The 26,512-nt window shown below is 37.0% G+C and overlaps 3 protein-coding genes across 5 annotated transcripts; 2 read left to right on the top strand and 1 right to left on the bottom strand.

Annotated features, from left to right (window-relative positions):
* Positions 1–863: 863 nt before the first annotated feature.
* Positions 864–3,914, bottom strand: LOC7484658 (telomere repeat-binding factor 4). Its single transcript, XM_002308241.4, has 6 exons — positions 3,527–3,914; positions 3,237–3,451; positions 2,921–3,005; positions 2,155–2,238; positions 1,310–1,571; positions 864–1,234 (listed from the first exon to the last, which is right to left on the bottom strand). The coding sequence occupies exons 1-6, from the start codon at positions 3,674–3,676 to the stop codon at positions 1,203–1,205; spliced, it is 828 nt and encodes a 275-aa protein (XP_002308277.1). The 5' UTR covers positions 3,677–3,914; the 3' UTR covers positions 864–1,202.
* Positions 3,915–6,322: 2,408 nt separating this feature from the next.
* Positions 6,323–17,034, top strand: LOC18100367 (lycopene epsilon cyclase, chloroplastic). Of its 3 annotated transcripts, none has more exons than XM_024603730.2 (11): positions 6,323–6,962; positions 7,043–7,223; positions 7,486–7,621; positions 7,748–7,858; positions 7,966–8,068; positions 8,595–8,738; positions 8,824–8,931; positions 9,399–9,495; positions 9,578–9,706; positions 10,094–10,226; positions 13,472–14,110. In XM_024603730.2, the coding sequence occupies exons 1-11, from the start codon at positions 6,606–6,608 to the stop codon at positions 13,485–13,487; spliced, it is 1,515 nt and encodes a 504-aa protein (XP_024459498.1). In that variant the 5' UTR covers positions 6,323–6,605; the 3' UTR covers positions 13,488–14,110. The 3 variants fall into 3 exon arrangements, with proteins under 3 accessions (XP_024459498.1, XP_024459496.1, XP_006381658.2); XM_024603728.2 differs by lacking the exon at positions 13,472–14,110 and adding an exon at positions 10,535–10,858; XM_006381596.3 differs by lacking the exon at positions 13,472–14,110 and adding an exon at positions 16,599–17,034 and having other exon boundaries at positions 6,324–6,962.
* A 663-nt stretch (positions 17,035–17,697) lies between these two features.
* LOC18100365 (disease resistance protein RPS2-like) lies at positions 17,698–25,515 on the top strand. Its single transcript, XM_024603071.2, is given in 10 exon segments — positions 17,698–18,268; positions 18,784–18,900; positions 19,009–19,080; positions 19,215–19,321; positions 20,038–20,096; positions 20,242–20,362; positions 21,852–21,942; positions 22,097–22,183; positions 22,943–23,825; positions 23,828–25,515. Coding segments are annotated over 10 exon segments (3,324 nt in total). The 5' UTR covers positions 17,698–18,025; the 3' UTR covers positions 25,372–25,515.
* The last annotated feature ends 997 nt before the right edge of the window (positions 25,516–26,512 follow it).

Genomic DNA, 26,512 nt, shown 5'->3' with positions numbered 1-26,512 from the left:
TATAAGGTTATTTCGGTCTCATGAACTAGGTAGCGGGTCTGACGAGTTAACCCAAGTTAACTCAAATCTTCTTTTTCTCTTTTATTTTAAGATTAAATATTTATCGATTCCGTCATTCAATATTTGATTTGTATAATTGAAATTTATAATTTTTTCAACCATGCCTTCTATTAGGTTATCCTGTTCACATGATCCAGCTCGTAAAGTTTAGCGGACTTACTTGGCTGTGCTAATACTTTATTTTTTTTGGGTTTATTTTGTTAAGTTATTTTCCCCTTCGATTTTATCCTTTTACATTTGAATTGCTAAAAATCAAGCATCATTATATTTTTCAACCTGCTTTTAATGAAGTTATTTCAACCTCACAACCTGAGTCATGAATTTAACATACTAACTCGTGTTAGTTTAATTTATTTTTTTGTTATTTTAATTTTTTTTAATCTTATTCTTTAATATTTAGTTGTCTTATAATTAAATTTCTTGATATTTTTCCTCAGAGCAAATGTGTTTTTAATGCAAGTCATCATGATCACATCTTTTTAAATTCGATCCACTTGCTATCATTTTTTTTAATTAAATAAACCATCTTATTAGACATAATTAGATCTATTATTTGAGTCACATTTTTTTTTCTCTTTAAAACACAATAGCAATTAGCAATACCTAACATCGTTTTTTACATTAATTTTTTTTTAAACCCAGCCGGCAGCATGGTGTTGACCACCTATAAAGTCATTTTCTAAACAATGTCATTGATAAACAAATTATAGAACATCTAACTAGAGTTGAAAGGACATAATCAAAGCTCAGGCTTTATTCTCACGCAGACTGCATTTGCACATTCTAATAGATCTTGAGAAACATTGTCTAGGAAATCAAAAGAATTTTTGGTTCGAGAATTAAGCAAGAGAGATTCAAGCAGGGAGGGAAAAAAAAATTCCGTTCCGCTGCTAAATGGCATCTATGTCAAATCAAAGAACAAGAGCTCTAAGGACATCAAAATTAAATGTTTTCTTCTACAATATCTATCACGAGTATCTTATCTGAGAAATTACATTATAATAGCTACCGCAAAACCAGCCCAGTAATTTAGCTTAATCATGCCTGAAAAAAATTTGAGGGAAGAAACAGGCACTATTTACATGCATTCTAGTTGTTGGGTCATCTCCAGCCCATCATTTTAAAAGGTTTGAGCTCGTATCTCATCCCATGATCACAATCTCACCTCGTAAGCCTGCCAAATCAAGAATAAGGGCATGAATTAATAGATAGTGGAAAAGCAGTGACTGAAGAAGCAAGGATGAATTACATTTCTCAAGTATCTCGTTGGCCAACTGCAGTAGTGAATCTGCGTCTTCAGACATCTTTGAAACCCTCTCTGACTCCTTAACTGCTTCAGTGGCAACAAATGATTTGTTTTCTGCTTCTGCAACACTATATGCAGCGTCATTTGCTGCTCCTTCGACAGTATCACCGGTGTCGTGTACAGACTTGGGACGCACCTCTTTCTTAGGAGTTGGTGTTTTTGTCCCAAACGAAGAAACTTTCTTTATCTTGTAGCAATTTTGGACCTGTACTTAATTCGTTAAAACTTCAAACCATTCAGTATGTTCTCACAATGTCTATTCAATATAACTTTTGTGCAATTTATTCTCACAGGACAAACTAAAAAACACACACAAGAGATTGGGCTTTTCTGTTTCTTCTCTCAATGTCAGTCTTTAATTCAGTCATTGAAGGACAAAAGAAAAAAACAAAAGAGATAGGACGTTCTTTGCAGCCATCACTAGTGGCAAGTTTACTATCATCTAATTCCAAGGAAATTACAAATAACTAATGGACTTTTACAAACCCATAAATGAACCTTCATTCTCTCTGTTTTTATTTTTTTGGGACGTGGTAGTGATGGTCTTTGAGAAATACATTAACTTGCTGCAACATGCTCTTCAATTGCAATTCTCATCCAAGGAATAAGGCATGAACAAAGAGGTGAGGAGCGCAACAAAATGCAAATGAAAATTAAAAAAAGGGAACAATTTGATTCTACATTATAAATTTATGAGAAATTATTTAGTAGTGTGACAAGGTGCGCATCAATATTAGGGATATCACCATCAGTAAAGAAGTTCCACTGGAAAGATCGAGATCACTCACCTTTTCAAGTTTTTCCTGAGCTACCAGCCTCCTCAACCTTGAACTTAATTGCCTCCTAAAATTTTGTGGTAGCTCTTGTCTTTGCTGCATGAATTATCAAGGGGAAAAAAAAAAATACACCCGTCATATTTCTTAAAATTCATAGAGCTGGAAAAATCAACAATGACGAATAAGAAATAATAACGAGCAAATTATGGTTGATTTACATAATTTTATGTTTTCATAATCATTCACTAATTTCATCCGGATGACAACAAAATTTTTGTAGGGGTCTATTATGTGGTTTCTTTTCTTTCCTCTTCCCTTTTCAGGATGGCAACCACTGAGGCATGGACAGGGGTGTGGGATATGGATGAAGTGACTTGCTCATGGACAGGGGTGTGGGATATGGATGAAGTGACTTGCTCCTGATACTCTTTACAAATCAGAGGAATATCACCTTGGATTTGTCCTCTGCTCTCCATGCACACCATGTTAGGTGAGACAGATTTCAAGGCTATTGGTTTTCTCCTATTGCAGCTATAGGATTTAACATGCGACATGCTTGGCAAGTCCAATTCTAGCCCAAATCTCGAAAATATGAAGACAACAAATATAAACAGCGCATATATATTCAACATCATGTCCAACTACATAATTGCCAGAGATAACAAAATCACGAAGATCATTCTTCCATGTCGCAAATAAATACCTATCTCGATGGTAAATCTATGACTATCAAATACAAAAGGAAAACACATTTTAATGATATGAAATTCGTTGGGACCTCAATGTAGCTGATTATTGCGCTAGTATCTGCTCCATTTGGCTCATTAAAGGCTGAAATTGCTTCAAAAATCATGGCATTGTACCTGCCAAATTAAGTAAATCAATCAAATATCATTGCATTGCAGAGATCTCTCAAGCCGCATGCACGCCACCATTCTATGTTACTTTACACAAAGCAACTACAATACTTGTCTTACGATACATACGAACTATGGCACGATATTACCCTAATTGCCACCAACTTACAAGAATTCACAAAACAATCTTGTTCCTTTTTTTTTTTTTTTTTTGAAAGGGAATACAAAAGAACATACTTAGGAGCAGTTTTCGAATCCGCTGCGGCTTCCGAATAATCATCGATAGCAACATCGGCGGCGGCGGCAGCGGCAGCAGAAGCAGCAGAAGTTTGGGGGTTGGGCAGTGGAGTTGCAGCAGCAGCAGCATCAGGAATGGATTTCACTTTTGTCGTCCGAGACTTGTCCTTAACGCTTTGGCTACCGGCACTAACAGTCATATTCCTCCATTTATCCTATTAATAGAATAATATCATACAACAACAACAACAACAACAACAACAAGACGACGAAGAAGAAGAAGAAGAAACCTTGAGATCGATATTAGAGCGGGAGTAAAGGTAAGGATTGAACTCAGGGTCTCTCTGTATGTTTTTCCATTTTCCAGTACCGTGTTTGGCTACTCCTGCTCTCAACGCTTCTTCTTCCTCTGATGTCCACTTTTGCTTTGGATTCCCCATCTCTCTCTCTCTGTATCCCTCTCTTTTTCTCTCCTTTCCTTCAAAATTTCTGTTTTCTAGGGTTTCTTTATGCTTTCATCTGATAACTTCTTCTTCTTCTTCTTGTTCTTGACCTCAAGGTATCAGGCTAGGCTAGGCTAGGCAACGCAACCGTTGATTTGTCAGCCCTAATTTGCAATCGAGAACGAAAATCCTGATACGGTGTCGTCCTCTCCTTATTTGACCTATCTTAAAAAAGAGGAAAAATCTGAAACATATTTCCCAACTGTACGTTACATACAAGCACTTTTTTTATTCATATTTCCATCCAAATTGTAATTTTGTTTTTATAAGGAGCTTAATTTTGTCCCGTTAAGCGTTCTAACAGAAACTCTTAATTGAAAAATCAAAGAAGTTTAAGAGTGAAATTGTTATAAAAAATAGTTTGGAGGTAAGATTGATAATATTATTATAGTTTAGGGTATACTAGGTAGATGACTCGCGCGTTACTGCAGGTCAATTAATAAACAATATAAATGATTATTTCAATGACAGTTAGAAGTGTTAGACCCATTAGGTTTGTCAAACATGTCAGACCAGTGCCTGGCCCTGGCGACAACCCCAAACTCAGGTGCTCTAGGTCTAGCAAGGCAATAAAAAATCTTAAATATGCAACATGATAAGATTGATATAAAAATAATTTTGATATAAAATTATTAATGATATATATAATATTTATCCTAAAAAACCCAATATCTATATTGTGGAGCTGTAAAAAAATATGATGTCTCTAAACTTTCTTTACCTCATTAAAAAATTCACTTTTTTTTAGTTCAAAAGTAAAAGAAGAAAAGGCAAGGGTTTTACTTAGAATAGTTTTTGGTGGGGTTTCGAAAAAAATGAGTTGTTTAAGATAAACCTCAAAGAATGAGTATGATAAACATGTTAGACCCAAATAATATGAGTTTGAAAATCATGCCATTTGGGTCTAGTAACCATGTCAGACCCAGGTACTTACGTCTGACAACCATATTAAACAATAAAAACACCCCTACATACAACCTTGTTTTTATCAAAACCCAAGGATAATCTTATATTTAAATTGTTTCAATAATAATAAAAAAAGATGGTAAAACTCCTCAACACATGCATATTCTCTTTTTTTAGAGGCTTGGTTGTTTTTTTTTAAATAAAAAAAACCCTAACTTAAAGATTAAAATTTTATTCCCTGAAAGACAAATAGTATGTATACTACAACCAAAAAAATCTAAACAAATCATTTTATCCTCATTTATTTTTTTAATATCAAATATATTCCATAAAACAAAATAATCCTACCTCTAGCTGCATACCTAGTAAGTTTTCCTGACAAATACTACTTTAATTCACAATAATTTATATCTGAAAAAACAGTTAGATGAGCAATAACCTTAGGCCATGTTTGTTTCCCGGAATTCACTTTCCGGGAAACCACTTTCCAAACTTTCCTGTGTTTGTTTGCCATTAGGAAAGTTGGTCAACGAAAAACACTTTCCGGTCAACGGAAAACACTTTCCAGTCAACGGAAACACTTTTCGGTCAACGGAAAACACTTTCCGGTCAACGGAAACACTTTTCGAATTTGGTTTGGTTTTCAGGAAAGTGTTTTTCCTTTTGGCTGTGTTTGTTTTCCGGAAAGTGATTTCCGGGAAACCACTTTCCAAACTTTCCTGTGTTTGTTTGTCATTAGAAAAGTTGGTCAACGGAAAACACTTTCCAGTCAAAGGAAAATTTGGCTTGGTTTTCAGGAAAGTGTTTTCCTGGAAAATTTGGGCGGAAAACACTTTCCAGAAGTTGTGAAAAATTTAGAAATGTCATTATTTGCTGATTATATCAAATTTGATCCTCAAACTTTTGATTGCTATATATAATTTGTTTTGAATATTTATTTTTCAATTCCATCTCTTAAAATTTAATTTTTATATTAATTTTGGTCCTTATTTTTATAATTGCTATTTGCTTTTTCCTTATCATTTTTTATTGAAATTTTTTATCTATCAAATTTGGTCCTCATTCTTTTGATTGTTACTTATTTTATTTGAAATAATTTATGAAATGTTAATTATTATTATTTTAATTTCTTCACCTTTTATTTTTTTTTAATTTTTTAGATTTGATCTCTATTATTTTGATTATTATTTATTTTATTTAAGATAATTTATGAAATTATATTTTTTTTCAATTTCATTCTCATTCAACTTTTTAATTTGTAAGATTTGTTCCTCATTATTTTAATAAACTTGAGAAAAATAAAACATTAATAAGTTATTTTCCAGCTCATTTTCCATGACATAACCAAACACTGGAAAGTGTTTTCCAACTTATTTTCCATTACACTACCAAACATCGGAAAATACTTTTCCGGAATTCACTTTTCCGGAATTCACTTTCCCCGGAATTCACTTTTCCCGGAATTCACTTTTCAAAAGAAAACTACTTTCCAGCAAACAAACGGGGCTTATAGTTATTGTTAATTAATAATATATATATCAAGTAAACAAAGGGAAGAAAATGACGTCGTTTGGACCCGTTCGAGATAGGAGCGGCTATATTGAAATACTTCACCAATCTAATACGTCCACGTGGCGGTCTTGAGGATGAGAGTTCAAGAGATGACGAGCAAGGAAAAGACTAGAGAGCAGAGAAACCAAACCAGCCTACCCTTCCCTATCCTCAAAAAAAGAAAGAAAAGATCAGACCGTCGGTGACATTATTTCTTTTATTTGTGTTTTCAAGAACTCAACAAAGACTGTGAGATAAATAAATCAAATCAACAAGCATCTCCAAGAACGTCACTGACGTTGTTGTCCTCGATTATTTTCTTTTAACTACCCAAACAACGGCAATGGCGTGATTGTTCTTGCACATAAATAGCAGCAGAGAGCAAGAAAAAGATAGCGGACATTAAGAAATGGAATGCGTGGGAGCTCGGAATTTCGGAGCAATGGCGGCTGTGCTGCTGTCATGTCCATGTCCTGTGTGGAGGTCTAAAACAGGAGTAGCAACACAGCCACAGAGTAGTAGTAGCAGCAGCAGTGCAAAGCAGAGTGTTTTTAATAGTAATAAACGATACCGTTTATGTAAAGTGAGGTCAGGAGGAGGTAGTAATAGTAGTCGAGGGATGAATGATAGCTGTAGTAGTGTTGCTGTCAAAGAAGGTATGTTTGCTGATGAAGAGGATTATATTAAAGCCGGTGGTTCTGAGCTTGGTTTTGTACAAATGCAGCGAGAAAAGGCCATGAGTCAACAGTCTAAACTTGCCGACAAGGTGTTTTTTGATTAATTAATTAATTTTCCTTTTCTTTTCTTGTTAACATATTAACTTTGTTATTAATTATGCGGTTGCAGTTGCGGCCGATAGCAACAAGCGGAGAAGGTGGAGGAGAACTGGATTTGGTGGTGGTTGGTTGTGGTCCAGCAGGATTAGCTTTAGCTGCAGAATCAGCTAAGTTGGGGTTAAGTGTTGGACTTATTGGTCCTGATCTTCCTTTTACTAATAATTATGGTGTTTGGGAGGATGAATTTAAAGGTATTAATATTTAGTATTTTTTGCCCTTTATTACGAATGCCACGTGTGTTTCACTTAAATTACGTATGGAATATTAAGCTATTTTTTTGCCTTCCATTTTTTTTTTCCAACTTCGTTTGTAACTTGCCTAAGCTTGAGTGAATAATCTAAACTGGGTATTTTTCTTACCACTTGATGCAACTTTGCTGCAATTTGTAGGCTTGGAAATACTTCATTTCCTGTTTGGATTAACCTGTATAACTATAAATTGTTGTATTTTCAGATCTTGGACTTGATGGGTGTATTGAGCATGTTTGGCGGGATACCATTGTATATCTTAACGACAATGATCCCATTCTGATCGGTCGCTCCTATGGACGAGTTAGTCGATATTTGCTCCATGAAGAGTTGTTGAGGAGGTAAGACTAGCTACGAAGAGTGTGTGTTTTCAATAATTGCTTTTATCATAATTTTCATCTTAATCATGCCTTTGATATTGAATTGGAGTCCTTTAGAGGTGTATAATCTATATTAATTTCCTCTAGGTGTGTCGAGTCAGGTGTTTCATATCTGAGCTCAAAAGTGGAAAGGATTACCGAAGCAACTGATGGTCAAAGTCTTGTAGCTTGTGAACATGGCATTGTAGTTCCATGCAGGTAAATTTTGATGTCCTCAAATTTTTTTAGTCCTTGCTTAGTAAACGTGAATTTTATCTTATTTATTGCATTTAAACCCAAATTTGATTTTTGACATGTTATTAAAGGCTTGCTACTGTTGCATCTGGAGCTGCCTCGGGAAAACTCTTGCAGTATGAGGTGGGAGGTCCAAGGGTTTCTGTGCAAACAGCTTATGGTGTGGAAGTTGAGGTATGAGTGAGATATACCATTTTAGAAGTCATTTAAAGCTCAAAGATTATGTGTATAACTTTGTTTATCTATTAATAATAAGAGCTGGTTTATTAGCCCTGTTTATCTCCTGTAACTATCAATAATTATGTATTATATGAGCCGTGTTTTTCTATGTCATTTTCTTCCTTCCATATTTTGACATGAGATGGTAGCCTAATACCGGATTGTCCTCATGCCTACCTAAATTAGAACAAAAGGGAAAAGAAAGGATTGCGTGTGTAAACCCTTTTCTTTTCTGAAAACATATTGTTGATGGTAAGCAACTTTGAATTAAGAAGCCATTACAATGACTTTCAATTCTCCCTCTCTGGTTTGCACCCTAGGTTTATTCTCTTTGCTGTTACATTGATAATTTCAACCATAGGATCGATCTGAATTTTAAATATTGCTCTATAATTCTCTTCTAAGAAACCGGTGAAGGATTTTGTAAATTGTTCAGAGCTGCAATTCCTTTTGACAATATCACTTTGTTTCTCAATTGCAGGTGGAAAACAATCCATATGATCCTAGCCTAATGGTTTTCATGGATTACAGAGACTACATTAAACAAAAAGTTCAATGTTTAGAAGCTGAATATCCAACATTTCTTTATGCAATGCCCATGTCGTCAACAAGAGTTTTCTTTGAGGTTTGTTCAATATGATTTGTTTTGGATATTTTCAATTTTATTAATAACAATAATGTGCAAAGTTTAAAGAGATAGTAAACTGCAGGAAACTTGTTTGGCCTCAAAAGACGCGATGCCTTTCGACTTGTTAAAGAAAAAACTCTTGTCAAGGTTAGAGGCAATGGGAATCCGAGTCTTGAAAACCTATGAAGAGGTAATCTTCACAACCAAATCTATGATGCATTCTAGGAGTAGTTTCCTTATCTTTACTTCCAAGACATGTGTTTATTTGCATGCCATGTAAAACCAATTATGTTTTCAAAAACAAAAGGTGGTTGTCATTGTCATCTGATGTGCTTTTTGACAGTTATATTGTCCCGATATCAATCAGAGGTTATCTGGTTTGATTCCTCCAAATTTGGATTTTTGAGGTATAATAGTTCCGAGGGTGCTTATTGTGCATATTTAATTGTTGGTATTGCCATTACTAGATGGTACACGCTCTTGTCATGCATAATGCTGAAGCCCCATGAACAAAGTGCTATTAGTGTTTTGCACTAGAAAGCATTTTGTGTTCTCGGGGACATAGCTATTTCACAAAAATAGTTGAATTATATTGACAACATTATTGTCCCTTGGGTGCGTGAAGGGTAGTGAATAGTTTTTTGATATGTTAAGCAGGAATGGTCTTATATTCCAGTTGGTGGTTCCTTGCCAAATACTGAGCAAAAAAATCTTGCATTTGGTGCTGCTGCTAGCATGGTGCATCCAGCCACAGGTAAGAACAGTAGGGATAATCTCTGTTTTCTGAAGTAAATGAAACTTAAAGGCACCTATTCATTTCGTGCTTCATCAAACAGGCTATTCAGTGGTGAGATCATTGTCCGAGGCTCCAAATTATGCTTCTGTAATTGCAAATATATTGAATCAGGATCATTCTAAGGGAAAGCTTACTCTTGAAAGACGTTATGCAAATATATCAATGCAAGGTATGGAACAGTAGACACACAAACATTCCCGAACACCACTTCGTCCATTTTACATATCTTCCTTAAAGATGGTAATATCATAATTTCAGCAATCAAAATGGGACATCACAGATCACAGTAGTTACTCACATCTAATTCTTACTGAGTTTGCCAATCTTATTGCGTGAATAAAACAGCACTTCCAGCACAGTGCAATAAGTTTCTTCATTTGACAACTTTTCTTTGGGAGAATCCTCTATACCATGGATTTTAGCTTCCTGTTAGGACTCATTTTGGAACGAATTTTCTAGTCCAGTTTCTGAAAATATCAATAAAGACAAGTTAGCTGATGCTCCTTAACTTATGGTGGAAGATTAATTTATGCTGAATGCTTTTCTTTTTTCTCAGCTTGGAATACTCTTTGGCCACTAGAGAGAAAACGTCAAAGGGCATTCTTTCTCTTTGGACTAGCACTTATATTGCAGCTGGATATTGAAGGCATCAGAATATTTTTCCATACCTTCTTCCGCTTACCCAGTTGGTATGATTAGTATCCTTTTACGTCTACTCCCATCATTTGCCTATATATACTAATTATTAGTATTCTTTTAATATCCGCTTACCCCATTCGTAGTTAGAACTCAATTTCATATGAGCTTGATACAAGTCAATCTGGGATGAAATGTAATACTCGTTCTGGAAAATGAATACACAAAATAATACAGAGGATAGAACTACGCGTGCCCTGAGTTAGTAAAGAATCTAGGCAAAATAATGGTTCTGCATCATGTAATGGAAGTGAAGGCAGTGACTGGGAGGTAATGATTTCTGGTGTTTCTTGTTTTATAGCATAATCAACACGCAGTAGAGTTGTGGTTGTGAATGGCTTTGGTAATGATGGTGGTGGGACTACTAGCCATCTTAAAAGAAGTTGTGCCTGAGATGGAATCCAAATTATTTTAGTTTCAGGGAGAATGGCAGAACTTGTGATTGTGTTTTTTGGAGAATTTTGATGAGCAAATATTCTGTTAAGGAAGTTTTCCATAACAATGTGTAAATGAAAGAAAAGAGGTTGAGAATGAGGAGAAATAGAGAAGAAAGGATTTTCTACAATTACAGAAACTGTATACTCCATTACTTGACTAATGTATTTCACATGTCTTATCTGTACAATCTGTTTATCGCTAACCTTCTTGTAACTAAATCTCATCTACCTTCAGCTAACTAACTATACTACTGTTATTTCCCGCATGTTTATTCTTAATTCCCACATGCTCAATTATCAAGTAAATCATGTAAAACGTAATAACCAATGCTGCCGCTATTCTTTCTCTAACTGTCAAGCTTCTTTCTTCCATCTCATGACAATTACCCTTCCTTTTAAGATTCTTGTCCACAAAAATCTGTGTTAAAATCAGGGAACTGTTGGCTCAATTCTTCCAGGATTTCTCAGGTGGCATCTTCCTCAAACATATTAGACCACTGGATTAGCTCCATTACTACTGCCCTGTTATCTTTTTTCATGAGCTTCCTGTCTAGTATAGCCACAGGTTGAATCTTCACCCTTCCTTGATCATCCACTGCTGGCATAGTTGTTGCTATGACGGCATTTGTCCTCAGTTTCTTCTTGAGCAACGAGACATGTAAAACAGGATGTATTGCAGCCCCAACTGGCAACTATAACCTGTAGGCAACTGCTCCCAATTTCTGTAGAATTTTCCAAGGACCATAAAATCACGGGTTGAACTTGAAGTGCTTTCTCAATGCTATGCTTGATTGTTTATATAGTTGAAGCTTCAAATGGACATAACCCCCAACTGGAAATTCTCTCAATCCTGTGTTTGTCATAGTTGAAGCTTCAAATGGACATAATCCCCAACTGGAAATTCTCTCAATCCCGTGTTTGTCAATCATCTGTTTCATCCTATTCTTAGCCATATCCCATTGCTTTTGTAACCACTGATCAGTAGTAACTCTTCTTGCTATCATCTCATTCACTGTAGCTACAGAACTTGCTTCTTGAGTAGATAACTCTCTGCAAGGGGGTGGATACCCAAATAGAGCCTGAAAATGAGTCATTTTTATGGCTGAATGGAAACTAATGTTGTACTACCACAGCGCCAAAGACAACCACCGTAGCCATCTCTTAGAATATTGCGTTGTCATGCATCTTAAGTAAACTTCCAAGCACTGATTCACCCTCTCAATCCACCCATCTGACCGTGGATGGTAGGCAGAGCTCATGTATAACTTCACTCCTAGTTTCTTGAACAATTCTTTCCGGAACAAGCTAGTAAAGATCTTGTCCCTATCAGTCAGTATTGTAGCTGGTAGTCCATGGAGTTTATAGAGATGTCACATGAATAACTGAGCTACATCTTGGGCTGTAAAAGGATGAGACATGGCAATGAAATGTGTAAATTCAGTGAATCTAATTGTATCCTTTCCTTCTGACTTGGGAAGTCCTTCTAGTAATATCCTTCCATGCCCCACCTGGAGTTTCTAGAGGTTGTAAGAGTCCTGGATAGGCAACTCTCTCTAATTTGTCCTGTTTACACACATCACACTCATTGACAACCCTTTCTACCATTTTTTTCATGGAATGCCAATAAAACAAAGTCTTCAGCCATCTGTAAGAATTCTGTATGTCTGCATGACCACCAATATTTGAATCATGAGCTGTAGATATTAAACTTTTCCTCAAACTACCTCTTGATCCAATTACAGTCCTTCCCTTGAATCTGAGAATTCCTTCTGTAAACTGATATTGTGGCCAGCTATTCATATTAATCATCTTCTCAGTAATGACTCCTTGTAGGATAGAATCATTCTCATAAGATGCCTTTACTTCTTCATGCCAAGCTGGCACCATTACAGTGATTGCATCAACCCTGCCATTAAGCATATCAATCTGTTTATTTCCAACAGTTGCTCATTCTTCTTCAAATATTCTGGACAATGCATCAGTTGTCACATTTTCCTTTCCTTTTTTGTAATGAATTTGATATCTAAGCCCTATTAACATGGTTAACCCTTTCTTCTGTATTGGTGTATGGATCTTCTGTTCAAGTAGGAACTTCAGGCTCTCATGATCTGTTTTTATGATGAATTGATTATGCTCCAAGTAGTGCCTCCACCTTTCAACTGCCATCAAAATGGCCATATATTTTGCTTTGTAGATTAATAACCTCAGGTGTCTTAGACTCAAAGCCTTACTGAAGTAAGCTAGAGGTCTACCTTCTTGGCTCAACACTGCTTCCAATCCACTGGAACAAGCATCAGTTTCCAATACGAAGACCTTATCAAAATCAGGCAGTGCCACCACTGGTGCTGTGCTTAGAGCTACTTTAATTTTATCAAATGCATCTTGAGCCTTATTATTCCATACAAAACTGTTCTTTTTCAGTAAGTCAGTAAGTGGTTTGCTAATCATGCCAAACCCTTGAATAAACTTTCTGTAGTAACCTGCTAAGCTTAAGAACCCTCTTAATTCTTTGATAGCAGAAGGTACTGGCCAATCCTTAACAGCTTCAGTCTTTTTAGGATCAATGGTTACTTCTTTCTTTGAGATAATATGCCCAAGATACTCAACTTGCCTTTTACAGAAAGAACATTTTAATCTTTTTGGAAAAAGCTGGTTGTTCTTTAGTTGCTCCAATACTAATTTAAGATGACTAATATGTAACTCTAAGGTAGAGCTATATACTAGTATATCATAAAAAAATACCAATATAAACTTTCTCAAATTAGGTTCTAACACATTATTTATCAATGTCTGGAATGTAGTCGGAGCATTTGTTAATCCAAAAGGCATTACCTTGAATTCGTAGTGGCCATGGTGAGTTCTGAAGGCTGTTTTCTCCACATCTGCTTTAAACATTCTCACTTGATGGTATGCTGACCTTATATCCAACTTGGAGAAGAACCGTGATCCATGAAGTTCATTCAGCAGCTCATCAACTAATGAAATTGGGAGCTTATTTTGAACAGTTAAACTATTCAGATGTCCATAGTCTATGCAGAATCTCCATGTGTTGTATTTCTTCTTGACTAGAAGGACTGGGGAAGCAAATGAGCTACTGCTGTGTTGAATAATCCCATTCTTTAGCATATCTTTCACTAGCCTTTCAATTTCTTCCTTCTGAATTAAAAAACTTCTATATGGCCTAATGTTCACAGACTTTGCTCCTGGAAATAATGGAATCTTGTGGTCTAAGTTGCTGACAGGAGAAAGTTGTGTGGATTCTGCAAACACCATGTGAAACTCTTTCAACAATGCTTTTTCATAATCCACTGCTGCCTCTACAACTTCAATTGCAAAGAACTGTCCATCAAATCCACTTACAGCTTTCTTAAGACTTTTGTAAGCCTTGGTTGCCATGATCTCTTGTAGTCTTACTTCATTTACTACGCCTTTAAGTTCAATCATTCTTTCTTCTTTCTTGAATGAAAGTTTCAGTTTAACAAAATCAAACAATATGGGTGAATACACCCTTAACCAATCCACTCCTAACACCATGTCACATCTCCCCAACTCCAAGATTTGCAAACTTGCATGAACCACAAGAAGTTGTGCGCATCACATCTCATAATATTTTCATTCGCCACGGTGACTGCCAACACTGTTGTCCTTACCATTGCAACCTTGATTCTCAGCTTCACCTTTTCATCAATGAAGCTGTGCGTACTTTCACTGTCTATTAATATTATGAGCTCCTCCCCTTGACAACTTCCTTTTATTCTAATAGTGTTATCAACATAGTTTTCTGCCGTAGCATTCAGAGATAGCCCATTTTCTTCTATCCCATCTTCCTCCACAGTTTTCACTTCTCGTTGTTCTTCAGTCTAAAAAAACTCTTCACTTCCATCTTCCAATCTTTCCATCATACGCAGTCCTTTCACGGTACATTTATGTCCAGGGTTGAATTTTTCTCCACACTTAAACACAATCCAATCTTCCTTCTTTGCTCATAAAGATTGTCAGAGGATTGTTCTCAGCCATTTAACATTTCACCCTTTGATTGATACAAAGGTTTTGTTTGGAAACTACATGTTGGTCTTCCAAAGACATTGCTAGAGGTCTGGGCATCATTCTGTTCTTCTTGGCTGTCGCATAGTTAGACTCCTCTTGCTACTTGGCCTGTTCAAAGGCTTGCATGAGTGTTTTTGGCTTCAAGATTTTCAGCATTGGTCTAATGTCTTCTTTAAGCCCATTAATAAAGCTGGACACATAGTATGCTTCTGGCAAGGAAGGATTTCATGAACTCATTAACGATTTGAGCTCTCCAAATTTTTCCACATAATCCTCTAAACTCTTTTCCTGTTTCAGCTTGTTAAACTCTTCAACCACATTATTGCGATTCCCAAATCTTACACAAATCCCTTTAGAACCCAGTTGGCTAAGTCATTGCCCCATACCAAGAATCCCTCACACCAGATCTCTGCTCTCCCTTCCAGGTATGAAGAAGCAATTTCAATCCATTAGTGTACAGGTATGAAGTGCATTTTAAAGAATTTGTGACACTTCATGATCCAACCTCTTAGATTCTCTTCAAAAAAAGTAGGTAATTCTACTCTTGGAAAGATTGCATTATATCCTCCCCTGTTGCCTTCTAGAATTCCCATACTATCTCCTCGATTGCCATTTCTTTGAGGAGGAATGCTTCCTTCAATGTTAGTATTCTACCTTCTTCCTCCTTCATTATTATGAGTGGCCTTTAAGGAATTCAAGGCTGTCAACGATGTATCCTTCTGTACTTGTAGCTGCTCCATCTTCTTGCTTAATTCTGTTCCTTGCAATGTGACTTCAGCTCTGATTACTTGTATTTCTTCATCAGTATGCCTGCTATGCTCCTCCAAAGATCTCATCCTGTTACTATCTACCATGGTTGAGAATGACAGGATGTTCTTGCTTGGATCTTTGTAGCTCTGATACCAAGGAAGTTTTCCTTAACAATGTGTAAATGAAAGAAAAGAGGTTGAGGATGAGAAGAAATAGAGAAGAAATTACAGAAACTGTATACTTGATTACTTGACTCACACATCTTTCACATGTCTTATTTATACAATCTGTTTATTGCTAACCTTCTTGTAACTAAATCTCAATTAACTTCAACTAACTAACTGATACAACTGTTATTTCCCGCATGCTCGATTATCAAGTAAATCATGCAAAATGTAATAACCAATGCTGCTGCTATTCCTTCTCTAACTGTCAAGCTTCTTTCTTCGATCTCATGACATATTCAAAACCTAATTTTGGGCACTCAATTATGCTTAGCTGCACAATTCCTATGATGGCAGGTTGCTTGCAGAGCAGAGCTTAACCTATCATTTACATTTTGTCCTTTACGTCTCAATTATTCAAAATTAACCTCATGCTAATAATTTGTTCAATAACTTTCTTTGTAAAATTGGCTCAATTTAACAAAAATGACGTATTGGCTGAAAATTGAACCCATATACCAGATAAACTTTGTCATGTGAACTTAGTTGTACAGTTAAAAGACCCATAAAAGCGAAAAAGATTCTTTTGATATTGTATGGTTTCAGGTTGTATTGTGATTGGTCAAGATCTTAAAGGGTTTCTAACTGTTTTAGCAAAGAAATTAGGGTTTAGATTTTGGGATGAAATTGGTTGTGTCTCATTATTTAATAACAGTGTTATTGAACAAATTATTAACAGGAGCAATTTTGAATGAGCCTTAATAGTAGGTAAGCAGTTCTCAAATAGCATGATAGCCAGAGATGTTAGAGAAATTCATTGCTAAAGAAAATAGGGGAAGCATGGCTGTCAATTCTAATTGATTTTACACATAAATTAATAGGGGTGAGCTAAATCTGTAAATAGATGCTGGACTTGCTTGCATTGCACTTTTACTTTGGAATAACTGATAGATGTGTTGGTTTGCAGGATGTGGCAGGGATTTCTTAGCTCCTCTCTCTCCTCAGCTGATCTCATGTTATTTGCCCTCTATATGTTTGCTATTGCACGAAATGATTTGAGAATGTGCCTTGTCAGGCACCTGCTCTCCGATCCAACAGGAGCAACTATGATAAGAACTTATCTGACAGTGTAGACCTATCTTTTTTATGAGTTTTTCCCTTTGTTGAGTTCTGTTTTGCACTGCTGTTCAGGATACTCGAAGGCCACCCGTGTTGAAAAACTAGGTATATGTACATATATAAATTTTATGTGTATATTCATCCGTTTGCTTAAACATGATGGGAGACACTGTTGTTTTGATCCCATAACTTGTGTAGATGCTCATCATATCTATGGCATCTTTTTCTTGACGAACTTGATTTGCTATGGATTTAGTGCATATCCTGCATTAATTTTTCCTTCAGCATAGCATGCTTTCCTCAAATCTTTACCTTGATCGCTAGATCTTGTTGATAGTTCAGGGAGTGAAGGTTTGCTAATTTCAGTGTCTACATCATAAATTGTGATTTTACTCTTTCTTCTGCTAGGCTCTAGATTTTCTCCCACCTTGTGTGTTCTGCATCTACTAAAGCAAAATTAACGAGAATGACGTATCTATAGAAATACTTCTTCCCTTCTCATGAAAAGCAGAAGGAAAATATGGAACACTGAAGCGTCATCTGCAGGCTGCAGTTAATATAGCCACTAGCAATTTTATGCCTGATCCTTGTTTTAGACAAAATTTTAGGATCTTCTAAAGCGTGCAAAGAAATATTTGCTCATCGGGGGGCACCAGAGGGAAATTTTATGATGAAGGTCAATTGTTAGACTCTTTCAAATGAGTAATGATTGTTCAGAATTTCATAGCCATATCGTGTTCCTTAAAGCTGGAATCGCATTAGAAACACCAATGAAATAAACTCAGAATCAATTTCTTGGGGATTTTCCAAAAAAAATAATAATTTATTCTTGATTTGATATTTGAACATCTAAAGCTGAAATATTTATTGGGAGTTGATTTGTGATAAATCAGGATGAAGAAAGGGAGGGTGGGTGTTAGTAATCATTGAAAGAGACGGTCAACAAATTTTTAATCCAAGGAAAAGGTGGGGAACTTTCATAGACGTACTTTTCATTCTTTTATACTGTTTGAAAATAGCAACGCAAATATAGAAGAAGTCAGTCAACTTGAAGGTTTCCATAATGGCGGCCTTCTTGCATTATCTAATCGAGGGAAAATGAGTTGATGATCAGTCCATTTCCAATTCATTTGTGCTGGTTTGACTCTCATCTTTTCATTGCAAGAATTGAGCAATCCTCTCATGTCATCAATTCAGTGGGTGGCAAGGAAATAAACAGCTTTTCTAGGCGAACTTCAATCAACTTGTTCTTTCCTTCGCAGAAGAATTTCATCTATGGATATTGTGTCTCCTCTGATTGGCATGGTTCACAGCTTGTGCATTTCTGCTGCTGCAAGGTTGAGCTATGTTGTTAATGTGGATCAAAGGATTGACTCCCTCTCAACAGCACTAAATGAATTGAAGGACAAAAGGGATGACTTGAAGAGAAAGGTTGAGCGAGCTGAGGTGGAGGGATTAACCTGCACAAGCCAAGTCAAAGGGTGGCTACAAAGAGTTGAAGATATCGAAGCTGAATCTGTAAGATATTGTAGGGTTTGTGTGAAGCACTGCGTAGTCAATTAACTACAACCAGTATATATATATATATATATATATATATATATATATATATATATATATATATATATATATATATATATATATATATATATGTTGCAGAAAATCTGTAGTCAGTTACAGCAAGTAGAGTTTAACTCTACTACAATCTTATCAACCTACAACCTTATCCTAATCCTTATCTCTTAGGAATTTAAATTCAAATAGTATATACAGGGATACTTGCTTACATGCCCCCTCAAGATGGACGGGGATTGATGAGTCCAATCTTGTCTTTGAGCAGCCAGAACAGTGAGCGAGGTAAGGATTTTGTCAGCGCATCAGCTAATTGATCTTGTGAAGACACATGAGACACTCTTAGGGTACCCGATTGTACTCTCTGACGAATGAAGTGAAAATCAATAGCAACATGTTTCATCCTTGAGTGGAACACAGGATTTGAGCTCAGCTGGGTAGCACCAATGTTGTCACAATAGATTACTGGAGCATTATTTACTGGAAAATGTAGCTCTGACAGGAGAGAGCAAATCCAGCTGATTTCTGCTGCTGTGTCAGCTACCGCGCGATATTCTGCTTCAGTGGAAGAACGGGCGGTTGTGTGTTGCTTTTTGGACGACCAGGAGATGGGATTCCGACCAAGATAAATTATGTAGGCACTGGTGGAAGATAAGTCGTCCTTGTTCCCCCCCAGTCTGCATCAGAGAAGGCATGGACTGAAGGTGGTGAATGACGATGTAGTAGCAGACATTCTTGTACAGTGCCTTGCAGATAGCGTAAGACACGTTTCACCATTTGCCAATGAATGTCTGTTGGCTTATGCATGAATTCTGAAAGTTTGTTGACAGCGAAACAGATGTCTGGCCGAGTGAGAGATAGATACTGAAGACTTCCAAGTGTGGCACGATAGGTGGTCGGATCATCCATCGGAACACCCATGTGCAATGTCAAGGTGCAGCCAGGAGGCAGAGGTGTAGAAGTAGGTTTTGCAAGAGCCATATTGTTGCGTTGTAGGAGGTCCATAATATATCTTTTTTGAGAAAGGAGCAAACCACCTGTAGAATGAGTCTGAACCTCAATGCCTAAGAAATGAGTGAGGGAACCCAAGTCTTTTAACGAGAAGCGAGCTGCCAGACTATTGATGAACTGGTTAACATTATGAGCATGATTTCCTGTAACTATGATGTCGTCAACATACACCAACATATAAATAAGACATGAGCCGTGCTTGTAAATGAAGAGTGAAGTATCTGCGAGGGAGTTGGAAAAACCAGAGGCAGTCAGAAACCCCTTTAACTCTTCATACCATGCACGAGGCGCCTGCTTTAACCCATAGATAGCCTTTCGAAGTTTGCAGACAAAGTCAGCTTTGTCCGGATCAGAAAAACCTGGAGGTTGGGCCATGTAAACATCTTCAATAAGGGTGCCTTGAAAGAAGGCGTTGTTGATGTCTAGTTGGCGAAGCTGCCAACCATTGCTGACAGCAATGCTTAGAACAAGGCGAATTGTTGTTGGTTTTACCACAGGGCTAAAAGTCTCGTGGTAGTCAAGGCCAGGACGTTGATTAAATCTTTTCGCCACGAGTCTGACTTTGTAGCGAGCCACGGTTCCATCAGTGTGTCTTTTGAGCCTGAAAATCCATTTACAGCCAACCACATTAGAAGCACAAGCAGGAGGGACTAAAGTCCAAGTTCCATTACTTATCAAAGCACTATATTCCTCAACCATGACAGAGCACCACCTGGGGTCACGAGTGGCTTGGGCAAGGGTGGTTGGTTCTGTGATGTCACAGGTGAGTTGGGTGGTGAATGTGAGTTTTTGGATTGGTTTACGAATGTTGTTTTTGGATCGGGTAGTCATAGAATGACTGGATAGAGTATTAGTTTGTGAGGAGATAGGCAGTGTTTGGGTGGAAGTTTGGGGTTGAGGAATGGCAGTGGACACGGTAGGCAGGGAAGATGTTGTTGATTGGGTTGCAGGTATTGGTGTTGGTGGAATGATAATTGGCGGAGGAAATGTGGCATTGATAGTGCAGATATCAGGCGCAGCCGATGAAGAGTGTGTAGAAGGCGCATGAGGTGTTGTTTGAACTGAGATTGTCGGTGGAATCCATATGTCTATGGCAGTGGATTTCAATGTAGTGTCTGTAGTACTGAAAGAATTATAAGGAAAAATATGCTCATGAAATGTTACATGCCTAGACACCATAATTTTTGAGGAGGTGGGTTCATAGCACAAATATGCACTTTGCGACAAGGAATAACCGAGGAAAATGCATGGTTTGGACCGGGGTTCTAACTTATGTGCATTGTAAGGACGAAGCCAAGGATAACATAAGCAACCAAAAACTCTAAGTTTTTCATAATGTGGTGAGTGTTGAAAAATAACATCATAAGGTGAATGAGTATTCAACGTTGGAGTGGGCATGCGATTAATTAGATAAACTGCGGTGGCAAAGGCATATGACCAAAAAGAAAGTGGTAATGATGCATGAGTTAAAAGTGTGAGACCGGTTTCCACAATATGTCTATGACGACGCTCAGCAAAACCATTATGTTCAGGAGTGTGTGGGGGTGTTGTTAAATGAGAGATGCCATGTGTAGCAAAGAATTCTTTCAACGCAATGTATTCACCCCCATTGTCAGAGTATATAGTCATAATTTTTGTCTTGAAATAATTTTCCACAAGAGCTTTGAAACGGATGAATGTCGTTTTGACCTCAGATTTTTTTCATAGTGGATAAAACCATATGTATTTAGTGAAGTGATCCACAAAAATAACATAATATTTAAATGCATCGAGAGAATAGAGAGGAGAGGTCCATACATCAGAAAATATTAATTCAAGAGGATTATGAGACACTAAGCTGGAGATAGAAAACGGTAATTTGTGACTTTTATTACATTGACATGCATTGCAAACAAAATCTTTAGAAATTGAATGTGAATTTAAATGATGCTTTGACAAAATGGTATTTAAAACAGAAAATGCAGGATGGCCTAATCTAAAATGCCAATTGATTGGAGCGAGTTTGACACTTGGAAAAGCATGAGGAGCGAAAACACACGATCATTCGTACACACCTTCATTGGTTTTGCCCTTTGCGCGAATTTCCCCCGTCAATAGATCCTTCACAAGAAAACACCATGGTAAGAACTCAATTGAGACATTATTATCAACACAGAATTGATATATGGAAATTAAATTGCGTTTAATGTCAGGAACACAAAGGATATTATTTAAATGAAATGAGTGAGTGGAGGAGGAAAGTTGATTGGACCCCAGGTGCGTAATTTTTAAACCTTTACCATCCCCTATCAAAACATCATCAGTGCCCGTATATGGTAGATGGTGAGCAAGGTTTTGAAGATCAGATGTGATGTGGTGGGATGCCCCACTGTCCATCATCCACGGAGAGGAAACTGGAGGGGTGCAGGTTGCCATGTTGGCTTGTGGTGGCCACGAAGTGGTGGTTGGATTTGGATTGTTGAGAGGAACAAGTCGGAAGGAAGGACACTTTTTTGCTGTATGACCTTGAATGCCACAGATTTCGCAATAACCAAGGTATGGCCTTGGTGTCGGCCGACTACTATTATGTGTGGGTGGAGCAGAATGAAACTGATTTGGACCTGTGTGGCGTGAGTGCTAGTTGTTATGTGAACGCCAGTTTCCACCATAACTTGAGTGATTAGGCAGACTACGATTGACATTGGGAAAGGGAGAGCGCTGGTTGCGACTGGCTTGTAAAGCTGTTGGTGGGAAAAAGTTAATAGCTTTGGGAGCTGCATGCAGAGAGGCTTCAAACATCAAGAGCTTTTCATGAAGCTCATCAAAGCTTATGGCATTCTCCCTGGCTTGCACAGCCCTTACCAGTTCTCGGTATTCATCACCAAGTTCATCAAGAATTTTATCTGTCAGGTCTTCATTGTCAATTGGCGCACCTAATACTGCAAGTTCATTAGCTTTGGCTTTGACAGATTGTAGAAAATCTGTTATACTGAGACTGCCTTTGGTTAGCAATCTAAATTGCGATTTCACTTGTTTGATTCGTCCTCTGGATGGAGTAGCATATGTGGCAGCAAGAATGCTCCATGCTTCACGAGAAGATTTTGCTCTAGCAATAAATGGGATGATTGTAGGTGTAATGGATCCAATGATAGCATTGAGGATAAGCTGGTCTTGACGTATCCATGTGATATATGCTGGATTCAATTGTTCAACATGTAAATCATAGCCAACAAAAAGTGTTTGAAACTGTAGTTTCCATGACAGGTAATTGGAACTGTTTAGTTTGAGAGGAGCTTGTGCTGTGACATTGATAGTCACCAGATTTGTGGTTAAGGAATCACTCATTGTGATTGAAAGCAATGACAGAAAAAGAAGAAAAAAAAAATTAATGAGATTGCTATGATACCATGTAAGATATTGTAGGGTTTGTGTGAAGCACTGCGTAGTCAATTAACTACAAGCAGTGTATATATATATATATATATATATATGTTGCAGAGAATCTGCAGTCAGTTACAGCAAGTAGAGTTTAACTCTACTACAATCTTATCAACCTACAACCTTATCCTAATCCTTATCTCTTAGGAATTTAAATTCAAATAGTATATACAGGGATACTTGCTTACGTAATCAAGCTCCATCATTGAAGATCTTGAACAGAGAAGACGATGCTGTGTGGGCTGCAATGCTTGCTGTTCAACATACAAGCTCAGCAAGAAAGCTTCGAAGCTGCTAAACAGAGCTAATGAACTGATTGGAAAAGGAGCTTTTAATGTCGTCGCCGATGACCCAATTCCTGATGCTGTTGAGGAGATGCCGAGTAGGCCAGCTGTCGGACTCGATATGATGTTAGAAAGAGCTCGACAATTTCTGGCAGAGGATGGAGTTGGAACAGTTGGAATTTATGGAATGGGGGGAGTCGGGAAGACAACTCTCTTGAAGACTATTAACAACGAATTTCTCACCAAACGCCACCATTTTGATGTAGTAATATGGGTTGGGGTCTCAAAAGAATTTGTTGCCGATAAAATCCAAAGGGCTGTTGGGGCCAGGTTAGGTTTGCCGTGGGAAGAATTGGAAAGCCACGAGCAACGAGCACTGAAAATACATAAACTTATGAAAAGGAAAAAGTTCCTCCTTTTGTTAGATGATGTCTGGGAGGGAATTGATCTTCCGAAGTTGGGAATCCCTGTTCCAGAGAAAACAAGCAAAGTGATATTCACAACACGTTCATTGGATGTGTGTACTGGCATGTATGCTGATCAGAAGCTGAGAGTGGAATTCTTGGGTGAAGAAGACTCGTGGAAACTCTTCTGCGAGAATGTTGGGGAAAAGGAGATTTTTGATTCAGAAACTATTCGGGCGTATGCTGAGACCATTGTGAGAAAATGCGGAGGCTTGCCGCTTGCCTTGATCACAATTGGAAAAGCCATGGCCAATAAAGAGACTGAAGAGGAATGGAAGTATGCAATTGAGGTATTGAACAGATCTCCTTCTGAACTTCGAGGCATGGAGATGTATTTTCTCTTCTAAAGTTCAGCTATGACAATCTGGAGACTGATGCGCTGAGGTCATGCTTCTTATACTGTTCCCTGTTCCCTGAAGACTACTCTATCGAGAAAGAGCAGCTTATAGAGTACTGGATTGGGGAAGGATTTCTAGGCAGTTTCCATGCTAGTTATGTGTATAATCAGGGACATGCTCTAATTGGTTCTCTTAAAGTTGCATGCCTGCTTGAAACCGGCGAAGAGAAAACTCAAGTGAAGATGCATGATGTAGTCAGGAGTTTTGACTTATGGATAGCTTCAAAATGTGGATCGAACAATCAGTTTCTGGTGAAGGCCAGTACAGGGCTGACCGAAGCACCCAGAGCTGATCATTGGAAACATTCACTGCGAATTTCATTGTTTGATAATGGAATAACGACACTAGCAGAGATTCCCGAGTGCCCCAGATTGTCAACCTTGTTGCTCCAATGGAACAGTGGTTTGAACAGGATTCCAATTACCTTTTTCCACTTTATGCCTGCTTTAAGAGTCCTGGATTTGTCGTTTACCAGTCTTAGAGAGATTCCAGTATCCATCAATGAGTTAGTTGAGTTGCGGCATCTTGATTTGTCAGGGACAAAGATAACTTCATTGCCTAAAGAGCTTGGAGATTTGGCCAAGTTGCAGCATTTGGATCTGCAGCGAACACATTCTCTTAGAATAATTCCACAAGAAGCTATATCAGGACTTCTGCAATTGCGAATTTTGAATGTATATTACAGCTATGGAGTTTGGGAACAGCAGGATAATGAAGTTGGATTTGCAGACTTGCAATCCTTGAAGTATCTTACCACACTTGGTATCACTATTAATGAATTGAATACCCTGAAGAGGCTCTATAGTTTCAGCGGCTTACTAAAAGTAATACAGTATCTTTACATTAAACAATGTGATGGCTTATTTTACTTGCAACTGTCATTGAATTCCAGTTTTGGCGAAAGGTTGAGAAGGCTTAGCATCAATAACTGTTATGACCTGCAGTACTTGCAAGTTGATGAAGAGGCTGGTAAAAAATGGTTGCCCAGCCTGGAGGTTGTGGCGTTACATGGCCTTCCCAACTTGGAAACAGTGTGGAAGAATCCGGTGACTCGGGAATGTCTGCAGAATCTTCAATCTATAAATATCTGGCACTGCCGCAAGTTGAGGAATGTTTCCTGGGTTTTACAACTTCCAAAGCTAGAGGTGATTTACTTAATGTACTGCGAAGAAATGGAAGAAGTTGTCAGCAGGAGTGGGATACCAAGGGAAGATTCGAAGGCATTTCGAAGCCTTCGAACTCTGTCTATCCGCAACCTGCCAAAACTAAGGAGTATTACTCCATGGGAACTGGCTTTCCCTTCCTTGGAGAGCATTGCAGTAATTGATTGCCCTAACCTGAAACAGCTATCGATCAAAACTCACAACACCTCAACTTTACCAACTGTATATGGAAACAAGGAATGGTGGGATGAGCTTGAATGGAAGGAAGCAAGCAGCGAAACTGCTTTCGTTCCACACTTCATGCCAATTTGATCCTTCCGGCTGTCATTTTAGGTATGTTCTACGTCAAGCGAAAAAAACTAGTATCATGTCCAATTTATGTAGAATACGGAGTTGAGTTAGTATAAATACATGAATCTCAGGTATAAAAAGAACTTACGATTATTTGAGAATTTACTTTTTTGTTTTAAGATAAATTATTTTAGTGTTATTTTGATTATTAGAATTAAAGGAATATTTTACAAGAATGATTTTATAAATTTTACCAAGTTAATTCAGAAAATCAAATCTGAAAAAAAAAACAATTATATTTATTTTCATCATATTTCTTAATATAGATTATGCCTCAATTTATAAATATAAAAGATGTTTTGTCAAGCTCCTCAATGTATAGATGATCATAATCAAATAGGTTGTTTCGATCCTCTTGTACAGTTTTCAACAAGAACTATACTTTAAAAGACTTGTTTTATAAACAAAAACGTTTCGGTTAATTTTATGCGTTTCATAACTACAAATTTTATTTATTTATTTATGTAATATAAAAGGACTCCTCCTCCTATTACAGACAAATTTAACCAATAAATAATAAAAATGAAAAGAAAAAAGATGGCTGCTAGAATCCTCGGTAATCAGTATTACAAGGTCAGTGTGGCACATGCCTGAGGTCAGTGTGTATAGGTACTAAATTAAGAGTGGCCCTTATGAATTTTAAAAATCTAAAATAACAATCCCTTTTCATTAAATAGGATGATGACTAGGTTTTTTATTTGTTTTGTCGAGGGTCAGATTTTTTTTAAAAGATAAATATATAAATTTTTACAATATGTTTTTTTACATATAAAAACCAATAAGTAAATTAAAAAGTTTATACATATATTTAATTAAATAAATGAAAAATCATCTAATAAATAAATAAAAATTATTAAAAATAACTAAAGATGAAACTTGAAAAGTCGAGAGATAGATGTAAATTAAGATATTTGATCTATAAATATGAGCCATTAATCTAGTTTTGTTTAATGACTTTATTTATTAAAATTATTTTTTCACTTAATCAAATGATAATAGAAATAGACACACACATAAAATTGACCGAATAAAAATAATATTATGCAAGGTTATACGTATTGTAAATATTATCCAAGAATAAATATTTTATATTTTTAAAAAT

The sequence above is a fragment of the Populus trichocarpa genome, chromosome 6 (genome assembly GCF_000002775.5).
Source record: "Populus trichocarpa isolate Nisqually-1 chromosome 6, P.trichocarpa_v4.1, whole genome shotgun sequence".
Classification (NCBI taxonomy): domain Eukaryota; kingdom Viridiplantae; phylum Streptophyta; class Magnoliopsida; order Malpighiales; family Salicaceae; genus Populus; species Populus trichocarpa.
Note: the sequence above shows the minus strand (reverse complement) of the source record. Positions and strands in the feature narration are given on the sequence as shown.